The following is a 25,671-nucleotide window of genomic DNA, read 5'->3' on the forward strand; positions in this document are numbered from 1 at the left end:
CTCCCGTTACAGCGTCTTCATAATAGCACAGTATGTTAAGTGCAGCAAAACCTACTGAAGCACTCGGTTAACAATTCTGAGCGTTATTGCTTTTTGATACCAATGTCATGCCTTTAAATATTCATTAAACCCGCATGTTCTCCTCCCTCCCGTTAAGTCCTGAATAATCAAGCCGTCGGCATCCTTGTGCTTCACCAGCCAGGGCCGGAGCGTGCGTGCTCCTCCTCGCCACGTCTGAGTCCGAACGCCAGTCTTGGCCACGAGATGCTTCTTTTCGGCGCTCGCGTGGCCCAGGCCTTTCGCCGGGTGGGGTGGGAGGAGGAGAGGCGTCAGGCTGGTGTACCCCGGTGCAGCCTGCGACGGGCGCTGCCAGGGTGCTCTGCTAATTAGGAATGACGAAGCCGGCGGAGGGCTGGCCGCAGGGCAGGCGCCTCCACTGCGGACGGGGATCCTGCCGCAGCCCGGGCCTTTCGGCCACGGCGGCTCCACGCTGCTGCTCCTTTTGCACCAAGAGCCCAAGTCGGGGTATGCGGGGAAACGAAGAGGAGGGCAAGACCCGAGCACGACGGAAAAATGCCTGGGGAGACGCCGGAGGAGCAGAAGGAGCAGAAGGACGGCCCGTGTCTCGCGGCAAGGGATGCCGCCGAGCGGGAGCGGCTCGGGCTGGCGGAGGTGGGCGCCGTTCGAAGCGGTTCAAACTTCTGCTCCCCGGAGAGCTTGAGCAAGTTCAACGGTCTGGTGTGGCTGTGCCTCCCTCGGAGGAGGGAGCGCGAGCGGAGCAGGGACGCGCGGAGCCCAAGGGGCCGCGGGGCTGAATAGCATCGCTGGCGCCGAGCCAGCAGCCGCAGCTGCACGTTCGTTACCCCCGAGTCACACGCGACACCGCTCCAATTACTCCCTCTTGACACAGGCTAATAAGGGAGGATAAGGAGAGCAAGTGATTCCAGAAGGGTTATGCCGGATGCCTCTTTCCATATTTAAACTTTGCTTCTGCTGGAGCAAGCAGCAGGTTTGCGATGTGGGGGTGGGGGAGCAGCGGCAGAGAGCCAAGCGGCAGGGTCCTTAATGAAGCCGCGGCGAGGAGCTGGGCGATGGCCCTGCCTTTGCTTGGCACCGGGTTTTGCACCTGCGAGTATTGTGGGCACAACTCGTGAGCCCGGATGAAAGCCGGGAGGTGCACAGCCACTTGCAAAATAATTGCTCTTGCAAAACCGCGGCAGCACAAAGCGAGGGGCGGGAGGTGAAGGAAGTCTTGAAAATCAAGTCTCTAATGCACTCTGCTCTCACTGTACGCCACAAAGGCACCATTCACTGCAGGGCAGACTCCCCCCCCCCCCCCCCCCGTATGTCCAGGCTTTCACCTTTTATTGAATCCCTCCGACATTTTAATTTAATTTATGAATTAATTTCATCTAGGGGGAGAACGTAGGAGGGCAGAAGAGGGAAAATGCATTGATTGGCACCCATTGGGCGGTTTAGCAGGAGGTTTTGGAAGTACATATCCGTTAGTTTGCTGAGATCAGGTTCATTAGTCGACTCGGTCAGCAGCAGAAGTGGCCTGGCAATAAGCTCTGCCAGCGGACACCCCCCACCGCTAGCGTGAGTCCGGCCTGCCATGCTCCGCTTCGCTTTGCTTATTAAAAATGAAAGAGGGGGCTCCTTCGAGGAAGACGGGCTCTTCAGTGGGTTTCTGTGTCTTGCTGCTTGCAGGACTTGCAGTCTCTTCCGCGCCGGCACCTTTCGCTGCTCTCTGGCCTTGCTGCAGCGGTAACGATGCCGTTCCCTTGCCCGCGCGCAGCTGGGGAAGGGGCTTTAGCGCTCCGCACTGTTGCAGCAGACGCTGAGGGGGGTTTTTTTTGGCCACAAACCACAAAGCTCTGCTCTTGCGTAGCTGCTTCTGCTCGCTTCCTGGGCACCTCTTTCCTGCCTGCGGTCGGCACGTTTTGCTGGACCAGTTCGTTCCCTTCTCCCGTCCCTGCATCTCTCCTGGTGGCAGAGCGCACCGACCCCTCGCTTGGAAAATGCCTGCTGGCCTCGCTCTAGATATTCTCACTTTTGTCGGAAAAATTTAACGCCAGCCATCCGTTGCAGGATGCTGGCTGGTAAAATCATTGCGGACTGATACCTCTCATCTGTTTGCCTTCATCACGGCTGCCGGAGCTTCCACCTGATTTTAGGTCTCGGCAGCAACGGGGAGTATATTTATCACTTTGTCCTTTGAAGTGTAACTGCTCGTATAAACTCGCCTATTTGGCAGTGTCTTTCAGGCCCTGCTTTCCATTGGCTAATATGCTGTTTTTATTCTGAGAAATGATTTTAAATCTATTCTGAGCTGCTGGAAGAGGGAGAAATCACTTTCTGTTCAAAAATCTTATTGATAAAGGTTAAAACTTTTGGTTATGAGCAGCAGTTACAGGCATGGCGGAGTCTTCTCCCAGGCTCGGCAGGACCTCGGGACCCCAGGCTGCCCATGGAGGGCAGAGAGGTCTCCCCGCTCTCCTGCTGCTGGGAGGGTCTGCAGCGAAGCTGATGTTTGGTGGAGGGGAGAAGCACCTGCAGGGTTGCTCTACGCCCTTCTGTGCATTTCTGTCCAGCAGAACCTCCCAACCGCAAATGCCATATTTGCCACGTGCTAGCTGCAGCCTTCCTTCCTCTTCGTGCTGTCAATCGTGCTGCTTTTTGTAAGCCACCCTACCAGCGGGCTCGTTTCTGCCTGGATGACGGCTGTCCTCGGTGCTGTGTGCTGCTACGTGGGGTTATGCAAACTTCCCGTTTTATGCGTCTGCAAACAGCTGGAGATCGATAATCTTCCAGCCTGTTCCCCGTAACGGGCAGGGTGCGTTTTTAAATAACCTTTGTCAGATACGGATTTTTTTGCAGCATTGGGGTTGCTTTCAGTGGGAGACTGGGGAGCGATGAGGGGTCTTGTACCCTCTTCCCATTCGCCTGAACCCAAGGCTCCCGGTACCCAGCTCTCCGTACAGCACCGAGCTGACCTGGTGCCCGCTATGAAGCCGTGACTGCCAGCGCACTGGGCAGCCAAATTGCATTATTGCACTGATTACAGACAGGCCATCCAGACTGTGGTTGTCTACAGCCTGTGCCATGCGTCGGCCAGGTAGCCCTGGGTCTGACAGATGCTGGGGCTTTCCCTCCCCGTGTCCCCAGGCAAGCGATGCTCATTGGAGAACAACCTCTGAGGTTGCTCTTTGTGCTGGGATCCCCATGACTTTCCTCATCCTTCTCCTCCTTTCTCCCCGCAGCCCCCGCGGAGTTCGTGCAGCATCCGCAGTCCATTTCCCGCCCCGTGGGAACGACTGCCATCTTCACGTGCGTGGCCCAAGGGGAGCCCCCGCCGCAGATCACGTGGCTGAAGAACGGGCAGATCCTGGAGACGAGCGACCACATTAAGCTGAAGAATAACAACAGGTAAATCCTCGTGCACGGGCCACTGGCGCTGCAGCGTGGGCTGGAGGGTGGTGTGAAACACGCAGCGGGTTGTGCCGTGGCCCTGGTGTAGATCTGGGCTTACCCTGCTCAGAAGGCTGGGATGTCCTGCCTGGTGGCCTCTGGAAATGGCTGTCCCTGCAGACGTATTTCATGTTATTTAGCTATGGACATGGCATCAAAATGGGCAAAGAGCAAGTTAGCTTCATGTGGGCTTCCGCTTTTGCAGAGACGGTTGATTTGTCGCGGATGCACGTGTTCGTTTTTGACCGGTTGGTGAAGGCTAGCAGGGAGCGCTGGCGCTTGCCCCCGCACTGCCCCTTGGGCAGGCAGGAACAGGTCCCGGTGTGCCCGTGCAAGCCCGGCTTTAGCCGTAGCCCCTCGCGTTGGGCAGTGGTTTACGTGCTCGAGGCCAAGAACGGCATGAGCGATGCAGAGCCGCTCCGACCCTGCTGCTCGAGTGCCTCGAGGAGGGACCGCCTTAGAGCCGGCTCGGCTTCGGCAGACGAGGTGGGTCGCTGTCCCGCCTCCCTCGGATGGTTTCCCAACGGATGAAATGCTCCCTGGCCCTGCTTACGAGGGAGGCTAAATTAAAAGCCATTATTCTGAACTACCTGGGCGCCAGTGGAAAAGGGAGCGGGAAGAGACGTCGGCTCTCTTTCTGCTTTAGCAAAGGGCTGCTCCAAAGGCGGGAGGGTTCAGAAGCAGGTCTTGGGCTCCGCACGGCAAAGCACGGAGGCGTCTGCTCCAGTCCCACCGGCTTCGGTTTGTGGGCTTACACTTGAGTGCTTTGTGCTTCATTGTGCCCGGACATCGGGGTTAGGCTGTGACTGATGATGCTGGAGCCTGGCAGAAATTTGGCCTCTGTCCTGACCCTCTCCTGGGTGTTTCTGGAAGGACCGAATGTTGTCCCTGACGGCAGCAGGGAAGGATGCCGAACCGTGCTCCCTCAGCAGCCGAGGCACCGCGCTTTAACCCGTGTGTTTTGACCTGCCTGTGTGTGCAAATGCAAATACGTTTGCCCCCGCTTGAGATAATGTTTGCGTGGAAGCTGACTTTCACTAAACTTACTTAAGCCTTTTATCTCACCGGGCAAGAGTGTTTTCTCTGAGTACTAAATAACTGCATTTTCATGCTGAAGTATGGGGATGTTTGTACTGTGGAAATAATACGGTGGGATGCACTTAGTGTGAAAATTACAAGTTGGCAACACAGTTTCTATGGAAATAGCGTGGAACAATATGCCGAAAAATAGTAGTACGTGTGCTGTAAATCTGAATTATCAGTAGAGATTGGTACTCTATGGCGTGATATAACTGTTACGTGTATTAACAAATGCGTCTCCTGAAAGCAGCTACCCAGCCGTAGGGTCTGGTCCTTCAGTTTAGTCCATCGGGAAGTGCTGTGCAGGTGCCGTGGCATGTTCTTCCTGGGAGAGCATCGGTTTTATCTTTCAGTGTTTCGTTATAATATGGCTTTTTGTTTTCAGGTTTGAGGGCTGTTTTTTAAGCTTTGTTATCTGAGGGAAGACCGTGAGTTGCAATAAAATCTTCACGATCGGTGGAGGTTTTCTCCCAGCTGGAAGTTTTTAGGAAGCTTCAGGGAACTTTGCATATGTACATACAGCTGCTGCTTGTTCCAGGCTTGCAGTGTTTCAGCTCGTTTTGTGGGTTGCTGAGGCATTTCTGCCCTTACAATATGAACCGACCAGACACAGAAGAAGGGAAATTAGTGCCATCCCCTTTATAGACCAGGAAGCAGAGTCATAAGTGACCAAAGACTTTACAAGCAGTTGTTAAACCCATGACAAAACTCACATTGAGTTCAGTTCTGCGTCTTTCCTGCATGCCTAGCCTGTAAAATCATTCTCTTCACTGCTCAAGGGAGGCAAAAGTCGTGTCTCCGGTCGTGGTAAGGAATCCTGGCCGGGTCCCTGCCCCTGGAGCTGGGCTACGCGTGCATGTGAGCTGCGACTGGGTGAGCATCACTGGAATCGTTTTCTTATGGCAATCATTTAATGCAATTTGGCTTCAGTCTTTCTCGCTGCAAGCTAAGCGATCAGATTACATTGCATCTGTCACAGGCCGAGGGAGCTCGGCCAGTCACTGGGGCGCAGCTGACACGCGGCATCTTCTTAAGCTATAGCAACGCGACGATTGTAAACCTGAGCCCTAAAGCCATCGTACTTGACGATGCTGAACTTTTGGCTTCCTTTGCGCTAGTTGTGGTCTAGCCTGACTCCCGACTTGAGGAAGGTGGCTGTGCCCGGCAATTTCCAAAGCTGTCAGTCTGAGAAATGCCCTTGCTGGTGCAGTGAGGCTGGGCACGCCATGGATTGGAGAAAACAGATCAGCGGCTGGTTTTCTCTGAGCTTTTCCAGGTTGTCCTTTGTTTCGTTCTCTTGGGCATAACTAAATGCTGTAACTCACTTAGTTCCAGGCAGAATCAGTTTGTGATTATGCCTTGGATTTGTCAGTCTATTGCACTAGGAAAATATTTGTCCATGAAAAGATGGATCTCGAATCTTCTAGCAATGAAACTACTAAAGTGTACTATGAGCTATTTAATTAGATTACATGGTTCCGTAGAAAATTCATTTGGATTCAAACTTTATAGGGCAATGAAGGTCTGAATGCCCCCAGAGGGATTTTTAGAAAAAAGAATAAATCATCCCAAATCATGATGTGTGCTAATTGATTGCAAAATATATCATTACAAGCAAACTTGTAAACAACACAGCTAGAAATGAGGTCCAGCCCTGCAGAACACAGCGCCTTCGAGGTGCTGCGCTGCTCCCTCAAGCTTTGCAAGTGCAACCGCCACTGAAGACATCGCTCCTGCAGGCAGCGGCATAACTGCCCAAAACCACAGCTGCTGGGAAAATCCGTCCATCAAACACTTGCTTGGGCTTCACACCGTTGTGGTATTGCGCCGCTGGGAAGGGCCCGTTGGCATGTGAGTCACCCCACGATGTCTCTCGGATGCAGCACCTGCAAACCCAAGGAGAGCAAACCCCCATGGAGGGGGACTTTGGGAGCCCACCTTCATCAAGGATGAGATGGCAGCTTCAAGATTCACGGCAGGTTGGCTGTGGCTGCCATCTGCGACATCAAATCGCCTCCTGAGTCACACACCAGGCGACTTCCAGGCTTTTAGCCCAATAAAATAAGCTTTGCAGGCCACGTCCGATAAACACCTCTTCCCTTGAGGTCCCTCGGATGTGGCTTCTGATGGCCTGATGTGCCGACGACTTCCGGGCACGTTAACATTAAAGAGGAGCCTTCTGCTGTGCTCTCTCCAGGGGTGGTGGTGATGTTTTGCAAATGCCAGCTGTGTGGGAACAAAATATCCAATCGATGATCAGAAAAATCAAAAGCAGTTCTGGGATAGCGCGTAATTGTTAATGAAAAATGCATGAAGGCGCAGGCATAGGGAATTGTGGGGTTTTCCATTAAAAGCTGTAAATAAAAATCACGGAGGGAGCCGGCGATGGAGGTGTCTTGCCGTGCAAGCCCTGTGTTGGGGATGGAGTTGGCAGCTGTTGGAGTGACGCTGCACTGAACCGCGGTCTCGGATGGAGAAATAATTGGTGGAAGTTGGTGGAGCCTCTTTGACGGAGCCGTGCCCAGCGCCGGCCTGGCCCAAAAGCAGCCGTATCGCTGCAGGGGGAAGGGCTGGTTACTGGCCGTGTTAATTGTGAGCTTGTGTGAAATTGGGCTTTTTAGGTTGTTACTTCAAAATTTACAAGGAAGCACAAAACGGTACCCAAATCACTGCTCTGAAAGGTTTATGGCTTTTCCTGCTCCGACCCAATCAGGTGCAGGGGGGTAATTTTCAGCCTAGAAGTATATCACACCATGGGCTTTATATTGCTGGAACAGCAAGGAACAAAGGCCAACATCTTCAGAGAAGGCAGGCTCCAAATATTGATTTTCCAAGAAGATTTTATTTACAAAATGGTAATTAAGGGACTTCATTTGTTCCACTGGAAAAAGGCTTCGTTAGAACCTGGGCTCAGGTGGCATTTGCTCTCCTCGGTGACCTTCGCTCATGAACTGTCTCCTTTTTAAATTCTTTGTCGCTGCCTGGCACTTGTTTTAGTGCCCTGGGAATGACTCGCTCCAAGGGACATATATGCCTATGGCTCATCAGAGAAAATATTCCTCCGTAAATAAACTTAAGGGCCACTTTGCTTTTCTTGCATGCATCGTTTTGCTCAATCCTAGCGCAGATACAGAGAGCAGGCTTCAAACAGAGACACCCACATGCTTGGGACAGAGCAGCCCTTTCGGTATCGAAGCAAACTACCCTCTGCCGCATGCCACCGCCACTTGCAGGACGGCGTTTTGCTGCAAAAACTATGTCGGCTGGGTGCAGGGAGATGCAAACGTGGTTCGTGCATCCTGCCTGGATGCAGGCCAGCTCCGGGAGCTGTGAATCTGCATTTTGCCGGGATGCGCGCGCCAACTTCGGCCCGGCGCTGGGAGATGGCAGCTATCCAGTTTCTGAAGAGCGCGAACTCGCGTCTGGACTGGGGCTGTTTGCGCCCTTGCGCACACCCCGCAAGCTCTTGAATTCAGAGGGATTTGGGACACTGTAAGGAAGGGCAGGCAAGCCTGCAGGTTTTTTATGCAATGAGTTTGGAGAGCTTTGGTGATTATGAGGAAGGTGCCATATAGCAAATTATATTTTAGTTCCCAGAAGCATGATAAATAAGTACGTGGAGAACTGGGATGTGAACCAGCTGCTCCTGATTTAAGAATAATTTATGGGTTTGACTTTGTTTGGAAGACACGTGGAAAGCCTGCGCGGTCTCCTGATTGCTTCGGCAGGGCTGGCCGGAGCGTCTCCGCACGAGCGCACTCCCAGTCTGGCCTGGTTGACCTCCAAACACGGGGCGTTTTCGTAAAGCGGCCAACAACCAGCCCCGAAGGGAAAGGCTCCTTTCCAGTGTGGCACCGGCCGGCGGCCCGGGAACGGGCGCAACGGAGCGCCCGCACATCCCCATGCGTTTCGGGAGCTGCTGCAGACCGGGAGACAGCTCAGGAACACGCCGCGGCCGGGGGCCCCCGTGCGCCGGCTGAGCCCGTGCCCGCATCCCTCGGCATCTCGCCTGGCCTGCTGTGCCGGCGCCGCTGCCGCTCTGGCAGCCAAACCTGGGAAAGCGGGCTCCGTGGCCGGGCTGAGCGGCCGCTCCGCGTCCTCCGCCTCCCGCGGCTGGTGCAGCGGAGTCGGGGAAGGGGTAAGGCGCACGGAGAAGCCCGGCAGAGGCGGCTCTGCTCTGCTCTGCTCTCTTCCCGAGGTCTGCAGCGCGGACTGGTTCGTTCTCCCCATGCGTGTTTGAGAGACTGGCAGAGAAGGAGAGAAAAACCCTTATTTTCGCAAAGTTTATATGCTGCTCACCAGCTTCTCAGGCGCTCGGGTTCTGCTCCCAACCAGGATTTATAGGGATAGCAGAAAATCCGGCAATTCCGTTGGCCTCGGTGCCTGCGCGGCGTTGCAGGTGACGCAGCCCCGAGGTGATGGATAGCTGCAGCTCCTCCTGCGTGGCACTTCCCGACTGCAGATCCCCAGGAAAATGAACTTCTGGAAGCCTGAGGAGCAGTTTCCAGCTACCTGCTCTCTCCAGCGTGGAGGGAGGTCGGCTTTGTTTCAGTTTCTTCTGGCTTGGCTGTGCACGGCAGTGCTATCAGCCGCCTGGGGATCTCCGCAGAGGCAGCGGCGCTGCCCAAGGCTCTGCCCCGCTCCGGGTCCCCCACGGCCCCGTGCTGCGAGGGAGCTCTTGCACTAGGAGCGCTTGTCGCGCGAGAGGAGCCCCCAGCCCTCCCAGGGAGGAGAGGTCTTCGGTGGTCCTGGGGTCGGGCTGCTCCCATCATCCACAACGTGGGAGTCCTTGCACCCCTTGGGCTGCTTTCAGCCAGGCTTCCCTCTTCCTTGCATCGTCCCCCCACCCACGCCGTGTTTTCGACGTAAAGCAAACGAGCTTTGAGGCAGCGGAGCCTCAATGCTCCTCGTTGTTCCTGGGCTGCTTTGTCCGTGCTCGGCGAGCTTAATGCGGCTCTCGAGTGGCGTGCCAGCCGCGGCTGCCTGCTCCTAGGTGCCCAGATGCACAGCGGCGGCGTGAAAATAATCCCGGCATTGACAGCGCAGAAGGAAGCGGTGCTGCTCCTTTCACACATCTGCTTTCTGCAGAGCTGCGGCTACGGCTTTCGGGCTGCATAATCCTGCCCGACACCATCTGTCCTCACGGAAACCAGGCCTTGTTGACACAGAAGAGCCACATGTTGGGTCTTCCCCCCCCTCCTGCCCCCGCCCATGCCCCTGGCTCTGGCTTTCTCCTTCCATTTAATCAGATACATTGAGCCTGTGGCTATGAGGGGAGCTTAGGGCCCATTCTCTAAAATCACCATATCAGCCGAAACCATCACATTTGATATTCCACTTACAATGTTTCCAAGGAAACAAAGGCACAGGACATAAATAGATGACTGTTAAACATTTGCTCACTCACCGTGGCCCCAATAATTTGCAAGACAGAATTATGAATGTTAAATCAACAGCAATAATAAATTTTTATACAAGAAGGCCAATATTTTGCTGCAATTAGAAGAAGCATTCGTTCTGACATACAGGCAGGCAGTGGCAGGTTATTTATCATTTCCACTTTTTGTGTACAATTTTTCATTTACATACAGGGCAGCTTTGATTATGACTCCGGAAAAGCTGCGAAATGCCCCTCAGACCTGCAGAGGTGCTTGCAATTTACCCAGGTGCAGACACATCTGAATTCCACTGAGAATTCACCCCAGGAGGAGGAAATAATTCACTTTTCCCTGGAAGCAAGCTATGGATGTGGTTAGATTTGGACCATTTCTTGCAGAAAAGCATCAGCCAAAAGGCGCGTGCAAACTTTGACATATTGGCCAAAGAGGTGATGCTGAAGCTCAAAGACATCGTGGTCTCCTAAACTAATTCTTGCCAAACCAGAAGTGAAGCAAATTTTGAATGAGCTGGATAGTGTTGGGAATGCAGATGTACAATAAGGATTGATCCAGAGCAGTGCACGTGTGAGCGGTGCTCTCAAACAGAGGGGGAGGCCGTGGCGAGCCGCAGTTATAAGCCATGCTGTGTGGGTGAGCACAGGACCTGGGCAGCATTGGGCCAGGTTACGAGAAACACCTTGTAGCGGGTTGTGGCTAAAACAGCAACCCAAGGACTGGTAAAAACCAATTCCTGCAGTCTGGGCACGGTGGACGTAAGAACGCTGAGTCGAGGTGTGACAAAGATATCTTTGATTTGCAGGAATGTTTTCTAATTTGCCAGTAATTCTGATTTCATACATTGCAATGATACTAAAAACATAAAATACCAGGACCTCTCTTTGCCCGTATTGGAAAGATTTCTAATGAGAGAAGCTCTTCACCTCTGCATGATTTCCCCAGATACCCACTTCATGGTAGTTCTCCCATTGCTGAACTGACGTAGATCCCTTTAGGACAAATAGTTTGCCCTATAGCCCATCCATAGGACTAGGCCTACTGCAAACTGGAATTTTTTTGCAGTAAGGAGTCCATTTACATTGCCATTTACAGTGCCGTCAAAGGTGTCACTGTGTTTAGGCGGGCCAGTCTGGGCCCCTACTAAAAGTTTATATTTCTGCAAATAGCCCCAAGTTGCCTGGTTTATAAACACATCCTGACTGGCCTAAAGGTATTTGAGCGTATTTTATCATAACCTTCCTGAGCTACTGCCTCAAGGTTGGTTAAAAACTTCTCCAACTTCGAAGTCTGCCCTTCCACTTCCAGCTCGGTGCTAGGAGCAGTGCGATGAGACCCCACCAGCCCCAGGGTGATGCCCTGGGGGGTTATTTGCAGGGTCTGGTATCTATCTGCTGGGTTGTCACAGATAGATAGAATTGCTTTATTCCAGGCTTGATCTCCGAGGAACCGTGCAAGCCCTGCAACGTGTTGAGCTTTCAGTGATGTGTCCCTATTTGCCAACAAATATTATTAAGGGAAGCTGTTCTGCATGCTGAATGGCAAGATAGGGCTAATGTGTTGCACATTTATTCCTGAGCTGATATTTGCTGGTGTTGTTTTAAAGGCATTGGGCAGCTGCAGCCCCTGCGTTGAGCCTGGGATTGCCCCGGTTGTGCATGGGTATCGCCAGAGTCGTGCAGCTCAAAATGGGCTTTTAGTCCAGCTCGCTGTGCGTACAAGGAGTCTGGTCATCCTTGCGCCCGTTGAGGGATGCTCTCGACCAAGGTAGACAGAGATTGTCTTTATCTTCAGACTGAAAACAGCATCTGAGCCTGGTGTGGAGGCACCTGGCAGCAGGCAGGAAGGACCTTCTGACGGCTGCCGTGGGAAAGCAAGCTTTGATGCACCAGCGTCGGAAATACGCGCAGAGGTTTTGCAGACAAAACCTGCGACTTGCTCATAATCTTTGGCTTTTGGCTGACGGTGTTCAGGTTCTTGAGACTGCAAAGGCAGGAGCTGAGGCTGTAACCCTGCAGGATAAGTCAGCTAATCCGGATGTTACCCTAAGACCGCTCTGATGTGCTATAATACAATTACAGCATCACCAGCGGGCTTTCTGGCTGCACTCGTTGAGACTTGGCGTAGCATCCGTGTGCGCTGCCTGCGCGGGCTCGTTGCCGGTAGCTGTGTGATGATCCCCCGTAGGCGAGTTAGCACTGCATGCACCATCAGACCCATCGTGGTGGCCTTGGCGCAACTGGGAGGGGAGGGTCGTCTGTGCAGGGAGAGCTGTGGGTGTCCCCAGTGCCTGAGGTGCTTGTCCCACTTGTGTCCCCCCGTAGCACTCTCACCATCTATGGGATCAACCAGGCGGATGAAGCCATCTACCAGTGCATCGCCGAGAACAGCGCCGGCTCCACGCAAGCCAGTGCTCGCCTGACGGTCCTGTGGGCAGACGGTCTGCCTGGTCCTCCGCAGAGTGTCAAGGCTGAGACGGTCTCTGCAACCACCATCCAGGTGTCTTGGAAAGAGCCTCTGCAGAACACCAAGGAGATCATCGGCTACGTGCTGCACATCCGGAAAGCTGCAGGTACGGCACTCTGCCCGCTGCTCAGAGCTTCCTTATCCTTCACACGGTTTAGCAACAAGGCCCACTGGCTAAAGCAGGTCTGCACCATGATAGACAGTGCTGCCACCCTTGTCCTCTCTCATCTCCGTGTTTCTGAAAGACAGAGACAAGGCAGCAACGGTGATGTGAATGCCAAAAGGGTGAGGAGAGTGGGGTGGCTAGCATTCAGCCTTCCTAGCTATGTTACCTGCCTTAATGCAAGACACTTTCTGGTTTGGGGCTCGTGAGAACCTGGCCTTCTTCAGCAACTGCTGCATCTGGCACCACCTGAGCTCTGCCTTGCTCTGCCCCTGCTCAGAGACAGCTTCTTAGGGAGTGCTGGGCCATCCCGCAACAGGCTTTGCTGTGTTCCTGGTGGCCTTTGTCCACTAAGCCCAGAGCTGGCAGCACTAACCGCGGCAGCACAGGCTGGGATTTCTTTTAGGAAGGGAAGGAAGGTGAAGCTGCATGGTCAAGACCTTGCTGCCCGCTTAGGTCTCTGGCAAAGCGTGCAGAAATGCGAGTGAACTAGTGCCTGGGCAGACACATTTCCTTGATAGGAAACAAAATTACGGCTTACAGCATCTGTTTAGTCCCTTTACCGCTTGCAAAGCCTAACACCACTCTGCCCTCCCTTCCTTTGTGCTGCAGATCCCGTGGAGATGGAGTATCAGGAGGCTGTTAGCAAGAGCACGTTCCAGCAGCTAGTGACTGATTTAGAGCCTTCGACCAGCTACAGCTTCTATATAAAGGCTTACACCTCCCGGGGTGCCAGCAAAGCCTCCGAAGTCACAGTGGTGAGCACGCTAGGAGAAGGTAAGGAAGTCTTAACGCTTGAGCCGTCAGATGCTTGAAACCCCCTGTGCGTGCGGCAGCAGCGCCAGTCACCCTGATACCCCTCCTCAGCCCCTTGGCACACGGCCTGTACTGCTGCTGCTTGTTCCCGCTCCTCCGGGTACCCTGCGAGGTTGTGTGAAACTCATTTGTATCGCTACGTGGGGATCGACCAACTGTCTTAAACGTGGCGTTACCTCTCACGGCTTGTGTTGTGGCAGGGGGCGAGTGCACGTCAGTCCTCTTGTCCAGCTGATCTCGTGCATCGCAGCTGCTCTGGGCTTTTCCTAAACTGCGGATTCCTTCCTCAGGAAGCTTCTCAGCAGTCTCCAGCAGCTCTGGTACTCGCAGCTCTTCTTGACAGATGCCGCATTTTCTGAATTTGAATTTTGTTCTGCTCCACCCTGGAGAAAGCACACCAGAGCTGAGCTGTCCTGACCTAGAGCCTTGGAGCAGCCTCTGTTTCAGTGGAAAGTTAGGGCAGTCTCCAAGGCTTTTCCCTGACTTTGTCTCCCAGATGTGGCCACCAGTTAACTTCCCCAGGAAGAAACTGGGTGCTTTAATGCGGGTCGCTTGTGCGCAGACACCAGATAGAAGCCACAGCCCCTGGGTGAACTGTCAGGTATCATCAGCCATCTGTCAGCTGCCACTGCAGGAGTGTGTTCCTGCAGGCTCCTGTGCCTTTCCAGCACCTCTGCGTCCTGGCTTATCTCACTTATCTGAAAGTAATTTCTTAGGAACACTGCATCTTTCTCTGGAGCGCTCAGTAATTATGAATTTGGAGCAGAGAGGGCCTTGGGTATGAGGACGTGATTTAGAATCAAAGGCAAGAGTGGATTGACTTCCAGGTGGGGGATCCAAATCTCATTCCATTTTCAGCTATTGCAGACATTTATTACAGCATTTAAGTAACAACGCCAATAAATCCTTGCTCTGCTGGGTTGTTACCCTGCAAGTTTATTTCTTTGACACTCGACAGGGAATCAGTCACCCTTTGAGTTTGTTTTTCCTTCCAATTTAGAGGTGGAGGGATTGACGAAGCTAAAACTTGAAACTCCTTGACCCAATGCTTTGAGTTCAGCTACAGCAGCTAAAAGCCAGCCATGCTTCAGAGAGCTTGGGATATTTTGGAGAAGTTTGGGTCAAGCTAGACAGGACTTTTTGACATTATTACCTTCAATCACGATAGGAATAGTTAGGCATCTGGTAATGGGATCATAAATTTCTGGGCTCTCTGAAGTTTCAAGGCATCATTGTCCTGCTCTACTGTCCTTAAAAAAGGCTTGTCCTGTGTAACAGAGTTTCAGCAAGAAGCTACATGTTCTGGACAGACAAACCGGCCCATTTAAAAAGTTATTCCACCCCAGCTAGGGTTTGCCTTGTAGGAAGATAAAAAGAGACTTAAAAGCCCCGGTTCTGACTTGATTTGTAGGCAGGTTGGGCGCAAGGGCCTGCAGGGCAGCCACGGCCCTGGTGTGCTTCGCTCGGGTCCCTGCTGCCCTCTGCTCACTTACCTGGGAGCGGGTCAGGGAGCCGGGTCCTGGGGCTCGTGTCGCTGCATCCGCGGCGTGGGGGACAGATGTGCCTGCTCTTGCACGCGGCCACGCTGTTTCGCCCCGAGGTGCCCCAAAGACCTGTGACTCGTGCAGGGGTGGGAGGGTGCGTGGATCTGTGCAGTGAAACAGCACTGGGAAAGGAGGGGATTTCCCAGGCACGGGGCATGCAGGAGCTGCAGTCTCGGCCGGCATCGATGGAGCCCCCTCCGGTTGGCTCCGAGCGATGGGCGTGAGATGTGTGCAAAGGTGTGTGTGTGCACCGATGTGGGCAAAGCCCCGGTGCCACGGGCCCTGGCTGTCACGCCACCGCCGTGGTGGGACACGGGGGATGCTTGTGCCCACCTCGGAGAGCTCGGCTCCACGGGGCCGGGACGGCACTTACCTACCTGAGGGGCTCCTGGAGATGTTGGCAGCTGGAAATACTACTCAGAGGGTGAATTACCATGTTAAAATGCGGTTGTTATTTGGAGCGGGAATACAGTGAAGAAGTGGCTGGGATGCTCAGGAATGGGGCTGCTTTGGGCTTTGGGGAGGTCGGCCTTCCTTTCAGTACCGGTAACATGGGCTTGGCTGAAGTCTCCGATGCTTTCTGAAAGTAAGAAAGATGCTCCTTCCTTTGTGAGCAGTGATGATTTTGGATGAAAGGAAGAAGAAGGGAAGATGCCAAAGAGCACCTAAGCAAGTTAACTCTTTCCTCCTTAAGCTTCTCTCGCTGGAAGGGTCTTTCTGTCCTTCGTGGTGTTTGCTCTCCTTTCCCCCAGCACTGACTGCTTTTCCATCTGGCACTAATTCTGCGCTTCCCGAGAGCAGGCGCTGGGAGCAGGGTGCGGAGCGGGCGCCTGCGGTGTGCCGTCCCGAGGGGGAGCAGCCGGGAGAGCTCCAGGCGGACGCGGAGCTCGCTCGCTCCCTGTAAAACCCCTCGACTTCCGCACTCCGGCGAGCGCGTGCTCCTCTGCGAGCTCAGCTCTGGGCTCCTTTACGCCGTTTCACAAATGCTGTGGTATTTTAAATCGCAAACTATATCCGCTTCGTTAAGCAGCACACACCCCTGTTCTTGTCTTTTAATGCTTTTTAGGGTTTTCTCCAGGACTTTTTGACATTTCTCTAGGATGAAGACTGTTCCTTTAGTCACCTTCGGCTAAAGACGCCTTCAAGAAGAAAGTTGAAATGACCTGGGGAAAATTCCAAACAGCACGGAAGAGGAAAACAAGTATCCCAGCCCTTAGCATGAGGGAGATGCCTCACTTATATTAGATACATATTATGTCTTATATATACTTCTGTGAAGCACATATACACTCATGTGTGTGCATATATCTACACACACGCACACACACACACACACACACACACACACACAGAGATATACTCCATTCTGTATACACTTACTTGTGTAATGACATTATAAACAGCACATGCATTCTACAAGTGCATACATATAATCGATATTATACATATCTATATATATATATTCAAAGTTTGAATAAATACTATATATCGCATACTTTGAAGGAGAGAGATTCTTGTGGTTTTTATGAACTGTAAGGCTCTGCAACCGTAAAATAAAGCCGACTCTTCACAAATGAGGATGGCCCACTTTAGTGTTTCTTTGTCCATGGGATAATGTGATTTCCCTTTCTGTGGTGTTCTCACTCGTGATTCAAGAAATGATTCTGGGAACAAGGGTCCAACTTCTTCGAGGGGGGATCCAGACAATTCCTGATTTTGCCCTAAAGGGAATTGGGAGAACTAGAAAAAAAAATTATGCCATTGGATTTTTTTTTTTTAAAAAAAAGCCTAGACTTGGGAAGAATGGTATGTTCTGGTGTAAATTTAGTTTGCTCTGTGTTTTGCACCCAGAAATCGGTAAGCACAGACGTCCCATCAGCGAAGCGCACGTCAGAATAAATCCTAGCCAGCAGGAGCACTTCGGGGCTTTTCGTCCCCTTGGCAGCACGAAGGCAGGGTGAGCTCGCTGTACGCAGTGGTCTCTCCTCCTGAAGTCACATGGTCGGCAGGGCCTCGTTCCTCTCCCCAGGACCTCTCGGAGGGCGCTGGCAGAGCCCCCGCGGCCCGCAGGGGCTCGGAGGAGGAGGGCAGCTCTCTGCAGCGTTGCACGGAGCCACCTGCTCGCCCGCGGGACTCGTCTTTCCTTCCCCTGCGCCTCCAAAGCTCGAGCTTTCGGTGGCTGGGAGAAGGCAAACTGTTGTGCTGTGCTGTTAAATCGAGGAATATCCCTTTTTAGCTCTTGTCAGGCTTGGACTGACACGACCGCGTTTCGTCGGCTTCTCGCCGGTGCTCACTAAACGGCTGTGCTGACCTCTGTGCCAAAGGACGCCGCCAAGGCTGGGGCTTCAATGCTTATCATTTATACACCGTTTGGGGAAAAATGAGACAAAAAGCTGCACGGGTCCCGTGCGAGCCCAGCAAGCCTTATACTCGGGGACTTCTGAGCTTATTGGGATCGGAAAGTAGCTCTGCCTCAAAGCCTGCTCTTGGCCCGAGGCTGCTGGAGAAGCAGAGCCCTGCAGTGCCTGGCGCTTCGCGCCTTCCGACCGGTGCAAAAGGCTCAGGAAGTGATGGGAGCATTCGGCCTTTTGTGGGAATTAGGTGGAAAAAAAAAAAAATCATTGATGAAAGGTCCTGCCGAGACACATCTCTGCGTTGATGTGGATGGCGAAAGGGAGGGCGAGGGGAAGGCGAGCCGCTCGGGGGACGCGTGGCCCGCTGTGACCGCAGCATCGCGTAGGGCTCCACGGAGGGCTTTTATGCAGGACCAGCTTCGGAAAACCCGTGCGTTTAACTCACAAGGGAGCGGGCGCTGGCTTGCAAACCTGCACCTCTCCGCCCAGCGGCTGGGCCGCGCCGGGGCTAGCCAGCTATTTGGGGCGCCGCGGTGGAAGTGGCAGTGACACCGTGCTGCAGCACACCCCAGGGATGAGGGCAGGATTTTTTGGCATTGGTGGGACTGCCATTGGTGGTAGCAAAAGACCTCCCAGTGGCCTTTGAATCAGGCCTCGGTGACACCGGGCAGCAGCAGGGACATCTTCCCAGCTGTGCATCCCTAAGGCCAGGTAAGTGCGTGCCTGCGGCTAGGCAGTGATCTGGGGCTGCTCAGGCGTTTAGGGCTAGTACTGAAGATGCTCCCTTTCTCTCCTTGATCCCCTGATCCCAGAATCCCAAACCTGCCTCCAAAGCTGACGGGGCAAGCCAGCTCCCGCGCACCCTGCAAGCCCGCGCAGGTGCCTGGCGAGCTCGGCTGAGTAGCAGCATATTTCCCCTACTGCTGTTAAGACGGATGTCTCTGGCTCCATCCCTTCTGGTTGCTTCCTCCCTCAGGGATTAATCGCTCCGAAAGGGCCTCGCTGCCCCAGGGTGAGGGCAGAGGAATGCATTTCCCAAGTCGCTGCATTCCTGCCCTGACCGGACGGGGCTGAGCATCGGATTGCAGCCGGAACCTGAAGGTAGCCTCTCCGTTTGCTGAACCGAGCATAGGAAAAACCTCGGAAACTCATGCAACTTACTGATAAAATTCAAAATCCAGGATCTGGGCTAATCTGATTTTTCTCAGTCTCGTCTAGCACGGTCTTTGGCTCGGTGACTGCAGGGGAAGCCTAGTGGGGCTTTCTCGCCGTGCAGACCACAGCACGCACGTGACCCACTGTCTTTCTCTCTCTGTTTCAGTCCCAGCGATGCCATCCCTCTTTATCAAAGTCATCAACAGCACCACCGTCCAGGCCACCTGGGAGCCCTCCATCAAACTGGGCCAGCACGAAGGCTTCAAACTCTTCTATCGCAAAGTCCACCTCTTGCAGTACACCGGCCCGGTGGTGCTGCCCAGCAATGTGACAGCGTACAACATCACCCACCTGGGTACGTATGGCAACCACCCAATGCACGTCATCCTCCGTGGCCGGGAGGACCTGCCTAGGGCACGTGGGTCGGCTACTAAGGAGGAGGTGCTGCAGCTCTGCCCCAGGTTTTCTGGGTGCTTTTCCAGTTGCAGGCAGCAAAAGTTTGCCTCATGAGTTATTTGGAGCAGTCCCATGCGCTTGGTAAGGTGTGTTTCCCAAATCAGGACCCTCCTGGGGAGAGAAGCCTGATGCTTTAGCCTGAAACACCCTGCTTGTGCCTCTTTCCAAACAGACGCGTCGGTGGTGTACGAAGTCAAACTCCTCGCCTATAACCAGCACGGGGATGGCAATTCGACTGTCCGCTTTGTGTCCTTGAGGGAAACCGTGGAAAGGACAGGTGAGGAGCGGCCCCGTTCCCGGCAGCGGGTTGAGGAAAGCGCTTTGCAGGAGGGTTGGCCAGGAGCAGGGGCTTCACCCCGACACGTCCAGCAGACACCGTTCAGCTACGTGTAAAACACCTGCTGCTGCTTTTGGAGTCCTTCTAAGCTTTCCATTGGGAGTATCTTCAAAGCAGAGCTAGTTATTCCTCCTCTATCCGTGTTAGAGTAAATACTGAGCTCATTGGCACTTGCCCGTGCGGTGCTTTCCGTCAGATACCGCGGCCCGCTCCGGCGTGCCGTACTCGCCAGCGTGGTGCCTTCGTCCCACCGCTGGCACAGGGAGAATGCAAGGTTTGCAGATCCCCAGGTGGAAAGGCAAAATAATGACGTGTTATCCTTCGGCGTTAGGGACCAGAGCTGGCGGCTTGGCCCTTGAAGCGTTACGGGGCTGGGCAGGCGCTGCGAGGGGGCGGGAGGCCTGCGGGAGCGTTACTGGCCCGGCGAGCACCCCGGGGTGCCGAGGTGTTTCGGACCCCGCAGCCCTCTTGCAGGGCATGAGAGCAACAGGCCTCAGCGCCGTCGGAGCGCGGTGGCGAGGCCCCGCAGCGCTGCTCGAGCTGCTGGCTTTGGCTCCGGGAAAAACAAAACCTCTCGAGCTAACTTTGGTTTTGAGGTTGGGCAGCCAGATCCCTTTTTGTTCGTTAAGTCATTGCATCTGCTAACGGCAGCCAGGACGACGGGCCTGGGTCTCCATGGACCTTACGGTCCTTTGCTTGCTGCGGTTGCCTTCGCGGGGTCCAGCTTTGGGTCCGAGCCCCCCGCTGGGGCCGTAGCGGGGAGCTGGCCCGTACCGGCCGCCTCTCGCCGTGCCCCTTGCCGGGGAGACGAAGGCAGCTCCCAAAAGCTGGAGGAGCAGTAGGAGAGCAGCACCACTGACCGTTGCTTTTCCCCGTTTCGCCTGCCAGTGCTGAACCCGCCCTGCGACTGCATGAAGGACGAGCAGAACAATAAAACCTCCACGACGGGTATCATCATCGGGATCCACATCGGCGTCACCTGCATCATATTCTGCGTCCTTTTCCTCATGTTCGGGTACAGAGGAAGGTAGGAGTCGCGGTGAGGCTGCTCGCGGGGGGCAGCGGGGACCCCCACAGCTACCTGCCCCGCAGGGCCTCCCACCCCAGCACGGTCCCTGTCGAAGGACCTGGCGCTTCCCGGGAACGTCGCTATTTCTGCTTTGGAAAGCACCGACCGTCGCCGTAAAACGAAAGCTGCTCACTGAGAGGGGAGGAGACGTGACTTTAGAAGCGGGATTGGCTGGGAAGGAGCAGGGCACAGGAGCAAGGCTTGGCGGGAGGAAGGGGGCGAGCGGCACCGGCTCTGCTCACCCTCGGGCTCTGCCGCTTGGTTTTTCAGGCTGCTGATGTGTAAGAACGTGCAGGAGCAGCTGTCAACCCCGCAGGTCCCCAGAAGCCAGAGGAGCGCCGCGGGCCTCGTTCTCAACGGCGCCGCTCGCAGGGACCGCGACGACCGCGACTTGAACGGGAAGCAGCTGGATATGAACGAGCTGGAGAGGTTATTCCCGCCGCTGCCTTCCCAGGAGCAGCAGGATAAAGGGATAACGGTAAGGGCCGGAGGCGCGGGACGGGAAACGCAATAGGGCAACGACGCGGCCGCCCGTCCGAGAGCATCAGCGACCTGCCGGCGTCTCGGCGTTTTCCCTTTTTCTCTTGCCAGTCGGCTCCGGGGCTGCCTGCTTCCCGCGAGGAGACCCAGCTGTCCGCGCTGCCGCTGGACGAGTTCAGCGTCATCGAGGAGGAGCCGCCGGAGGCCCCCGCCGCCGCTCCCGCTGCCAGCCACGGTCCCGCCAATGAAGGATAAACTGCCCCGACTCGAACCCTCTTGTAGGAGTTACCAGAAACCAAACCCACGGCTGGTGATGTCTTTACAATGATTCGTCAATCTCAGGTCAATTTAAGATTTCTACGGTCTGATTGTTATTTTTTTGTTTTGCTTTATTTTTATATATATATATAAATATACATATATATATATATATATATATACACACAGCCTTTTTGAAACTCTGTGAAGTTGAGCTTTCTGACCTGTCTCAGTGCGCTTCTTCCGACGGCCACGTTATCGAGACTGGTCGGGATGGATTTTCCCACGGCTGCTAAGTAAAAGCCTCCTTGGCCGCGTTTGGCAAACTCTCCCGTCTCCGGCAGATTGGGAATATGGTGAGCTGTGTTCTCTTGGCGTCACGGACTTCTTCCTGATGAGCAGCTTTAGGACTACTTTTTGGATCTATTTTTTATTTCGAGAAGACTGGATGAGGAGAAATCCTTCTAACTTGACTCCAAAAATTGAGGCCTGGGAAGGCCGTCTCTCCATGGATTTGGTGATTTTTTTTGTACACTTTCTCTATTTCTCAGGATACTTTTTTGCTGATTGACTCTAAATAAGAAGAAGAAAGGAAAAAAAAGAGTGTATGTCAAAGGAGGCCTGCCTGAGGGCTACTGAAAGACTTGGACAAACAACCCGAGTGGAATCCGAACCTACCTCAACCGGAATGAATGTCTTCTGGGAAGCAGAAATATCTGCGTCTTCCTTCGTGTTCAGCAACGAGTAGCGTAGCACTTGGTCAGTACAAGCTTGGTCCTACCTCAGCAGTCGCGCTCTGTACCTGCCGCGTCGTCGTTCTTGTCCTTGTCGTCGTCGTCGTCGTCGTCGTTCCAATGTAAAGCACTTCCAAACCTTGAAAGCAATGTTCTACCTCAAGCGTGATAGGAACTCGTGCGCGCGCGTCGCCGCCTCCCCCTTCCAGCAGACCCCGTCGGGCAGCGGGCTGGCGCCAGGCGCAGCCGCCGCGGCCGCGCGTCGCTAGTGTTATGAGCTTTACTTTTAGGCACGTAGCGGGGCTCCGGCGTGCTTTTGCATGGCGGAGACTCGTGCCGTGGTGTGTTTTGGGTTTTTTTTTTTTTTTTTTTGTTTTTTTGTTTTTTTTACTTTAAAGACTGTCGGCTCTGCTCCGGCTAGAGCGCCGCGCTCCGGGGCTCAGTCTCCGCAGGATGATTTAAGCAAGCAGCATCCCGAGCAGCGTGAGGCTCCCGCACGCTGGGAGCCGGGCGGCCGCCGGCGCATCCCGCCGAAGCCCACCCTGCCGCTGGGAGCCCGCACGAGGAAACCCCGGCGCGGCGCTTGCAAACGATGAGGAGCTGCCGAGCTAGCGGCTGGGGAGGGACGAGGGCAGGAGGCTTCCGGGCGGGCGATGCCGCGCCGGAGGCTGGTCCGGGCCGCCCCTTCCCGGTGTGCTCCGCTGGGCAGAGGAGCTCCCCGAGACCAAAGAGCGGATTCGCGCGGGACCCCCTCTGGGACCCCCCACGCAAGAGGGTTGTCGGGATGCTGTGCCTGGGATGATTCCCGGCTGCCTGGGATGCTTAACACCAGGGGGGATGCGAAGGTTTGAGCTCTTTGTATAAGCGGTGGTAAATCTCGCGTCGCCCGTTTCAAGAGTGAAAGGAGTCAGGAAAGGAAATGAGTTTAAGTTTAAAAAATAATAACCCTATTTTTTTAAGTGGTACCAGTGGGACGGTCCCTCGCGTCGGAAACATCCCCCCTCACCTGCACTTTTGGCAGCTGGATAGCTGTGCGAATAACGCAGCGTACAGGACGGTACGGCAGACGCGGCTCACCAGGTGCCGTGCCCCGAGCGGAGCCCGGCATCGGTGGGGTTATCCGGCGGCGGGACCGCTTCCTTCCAGCTCCGGTTAGCCGGGGTGGCACGAGCAGCTCCAACAACAGCAGCGATCTCGCACGCAAGGAGAGCGCAGGAGGGTCGGTGCTCGCGGTTGCCCTCGCCCTCCAAGCTCCCTCCTCCTGTCAGCATCCTGCAGGACCGAAGAAATCCGAAGGGGCAAATCGATAGATGTATGAACCCCCCGGGTAGCCTCTCCCTGAACAGCCCCTCGGACCCATCGCTGCTCACGTGTCCGCCGTGCCGCCGGGAGGGTCCCTCCGGATGCGGGAGTAGGATGTGAAGGGAACCGGCTTGCGCGGGGTGATGCCCGGGTGTCCGCCCGCAGCAGAGCCCGTCGGGGAGCCAGGGGATGCCGGCGGTGGGAGAGAGGAGGAGGAGGAGATGCCCAACGGCTTAAGCGCGGGGGGAATATGCAGCTCCTGCTGGCCTTCGAGGGCCAAAAAGGGATCAAATTCAGCAGATTCAAGGGCTTTTATTTCCCTCAAATGCACGGTCCTGCCGGAATTCTCCAACACTTATTTGGAAAAGCCCAAATGGCCAAAAGCATCGATCGGAAGTCCAAATTTCGCCGCATTTGGCCCAGAGCTGCAGGACTCGCTGCCCAGGCCGGGTCCTGGAGCAGGTCCCTGCAAGGCGGGCGCAGCCCTGCTAGCTCCCGCTCTCTGCTTTGCTGCCACAAGGCAGGGAAATAAGGGCTGCGGTTAGACGTATCTCCCCGTCCGCCGGTTATGACCCCAGATCAAAGCGAATCCAAATCTCCTCCTCTCGCCCTGCTCCCTGCCCAGCCAAGCTTTTATTTTTGTTGGGTTTTCTGTGTAATGCTGAAGTTCACATTGAATAAGTACTGTTGCCAAAGTGAACACATGACTTCTTAGACTAGCTTTCGGCTCAGAAATCCTGCAGCTGTGAACACGCTATTAATTTAATATCATATTATTGTGATATTGTAATAGTAACAAGTATTTGTCACTACTTCCTTTTATTAAAGGGAAATGCTGTGCCATTTGACTAGTTGAAATATGGTAGTATGTCAAGAATAGATTTTTTTTTCTTTAAATAATTATGCAGAAATGTGATGGCTTAAACCAATGCAGCTTGTGTGTTGGTTTGAGACGGTTGAAGACGGATGTGAATCTTTAAAGACTATTTTTAGACATTTAGCTTTTCCTCTTTTTGGGGTTTCTTTTACGCTCTTGTCAATCCGTACCGTTGGGACCTATCCGTGGAAGTCTGCGGCCGGCCAGCCTCCAAAGCCTGGAGATTCGGTAGGACGATGCGACCTTACCTGGATTCTCAGAGCCTCCCAAGTGCACAGAGCTGGGCAGAAAACCTCGGGACAGCAAGCGGGGTCTGCGTGCTGTTGAGCAGCCCGTCTCTGGGGTCACCGGTGCCCCGACGGCCAAGCCCGGACCAAGACCAACCACGTGGGCAAAGCTTGCCTGGAGTTTGGGTTTTAATCTGTAAAACAAGAGGGAAAGAAAACAAAGAGTTTGGCTTTAACTGACGTTTGGGGCACAGATTTAAATCCGTTCTTAATTGATCCAACCTGTTGCCCCTTCCCTGATGGGAATCACGGGAGCACAACTACGCTTGGATGGAGAAGAGGGCTGCAGGTCCCCCGCGCTCCCGGGACCCGGCCGGGGTCTCACAAGCATCCGTAACGCGTGGCCGGGTCTTTTCTGAGCACTTACTCGTTTTCATGTAGGCAGAGGTTTCTTCATGGCAATCGCCTCCAGGCTGGGGCCAGGCTCTTGGTTTAGCGGGAGGGTTTCTGCCCTGGAAACCTGTCCCGGCCTTCCCGAACTGTGGGAGAAAGCCTGAAATTGGCTGTTTTGGGGGCTTTGGGACATGCTGTACCAAAGGCATCCGTGCTCCGTCTGAAGTTCCCCTCCCGGATCGCAGAGGGCAAATGGCCAAACCCGACAGGCGCTTCCCCGCCGTATCGCTGGTCTCCACCCCGATAGTCCATGGATACAGCTCAAGCACTTAAGCAAAAGCTTGCCAGATTCCTTATTCTTTTTTTCCCCCCCTTTTTTAGTCAGGAGGAATCAAAATGTTGCATCTGCGGACAAAAAAATTGCTGGTTAATGGGCAGATACTGGACTTCATGCAAGCTGCTGGGAGCCACTGAAGTTCGGGATAGGGATCTTGACCTATAGTATTTTTCCAAGGAAATAATCCCATTGATTCAACTAACTGCCCTTTCTGGGCAATTCCAAAACCTTCTTGCTTTTCTGGCTGCAGTGAGATGAAATTGCAGCAAGGACTAAAAAGTATCCAAAAGCTGATTTTGGTAACCCATAATGGGCACAACCTATTCTTGGAGATCTCAAGTTGACCGGAGATGGCTGCTACCTCAGGGATAGTATCCACCTTGTGTTTAGTTGAACAGGGACTAGTTTTATGCTGCGACAGGGTATTTTCATGCTGTTGGATTCAGGTATTTATTTGTCTAATGTACCTTTCTTCTTCCTTGTTTTGTAAAGATGCTGGAGCGTTTAAGTGCTAGGCCGGTTTGGGAATTGAAAAGCTTCCGCCCAAAATGACGCCGGATAAGGACTGTACGTTTTAAGTTGGCACTAAAAGCAAAGAAAGGCCGCGAAGCGCTGTCCCCTGGGGGAGACGTGCTGGCGGAGGGGAGGCTCGCCGGCCGCGGCGGGTCGGGGCTGGCCCGCGGCCCGGCCGGTTCTCCGGGATGCCTGTGCCGCGCGGTGATTGCGGCAGGGCGTTTCGGGCCACGTCCGGGCGGTGAA

At 54.2% G+C, this 25,671-nt stretch overlaps 1 protein-coding gene across 1 annotated transcript in view; it reads left to right on the forward strand.

Annotated features, from left to right (window-relative positions):
• The window catches only part of IGDCC3 (immunoglobulin superfamily DCC subclass member 3), a 97,411-nt gene extending 76,372 nt beyond the window's left edge, over nt 1–21,039 (forward strand). Inside the window, exons 7-14 of the mRNA XM_067305786.1 lie at nt 3,264–3,429; nt 12,269–12,516; nt 13,186–13,350; nt 18,609–18,797; nt 19,071–19,175; nt 20,124–20,262; nt 20,575–20,782; nt 20,896–21,039. Coding sequence (XP_067161887.1) covers nt 3,264–3,429; nt 12,269–12,516; nt 13,186–13,350; nt 18,609–18,797; nt 19,071–19,175; nt 20,124–20,262; nt 20,575–20,782; nt 20,896–21,039 — 1,364 coding nt within the window. The remainder of the gene's footprint in view (nt 1–3,263; nt 3,430–12,268; nt 12,517–13,185; nt 13,351–18,608; nt 18,798–19,070; nt 19,176–20,123; nt 20,263–20,574; nt 20,783–20,895) is intronic.
• The last annotated feature ends 4,632 nt before the right edge of the window (nt 21,040–25,671 follow it).

Source organism: Apteryx mantelli, chromosome 15 (assembly GCF_036417845.1).
Source record: "Apteryx mantelli isolate bAptMan1 chromosome 15, bAptMan1.hap1, whole genome shotgun sequence".
Taxonomy (NCBI): domain Eukaryota; kingdom Metazoa; phylum Chordata; class Aves; order Apterygiformes; family Apterygidae; genus Apteryx; species Apteryx mantelli.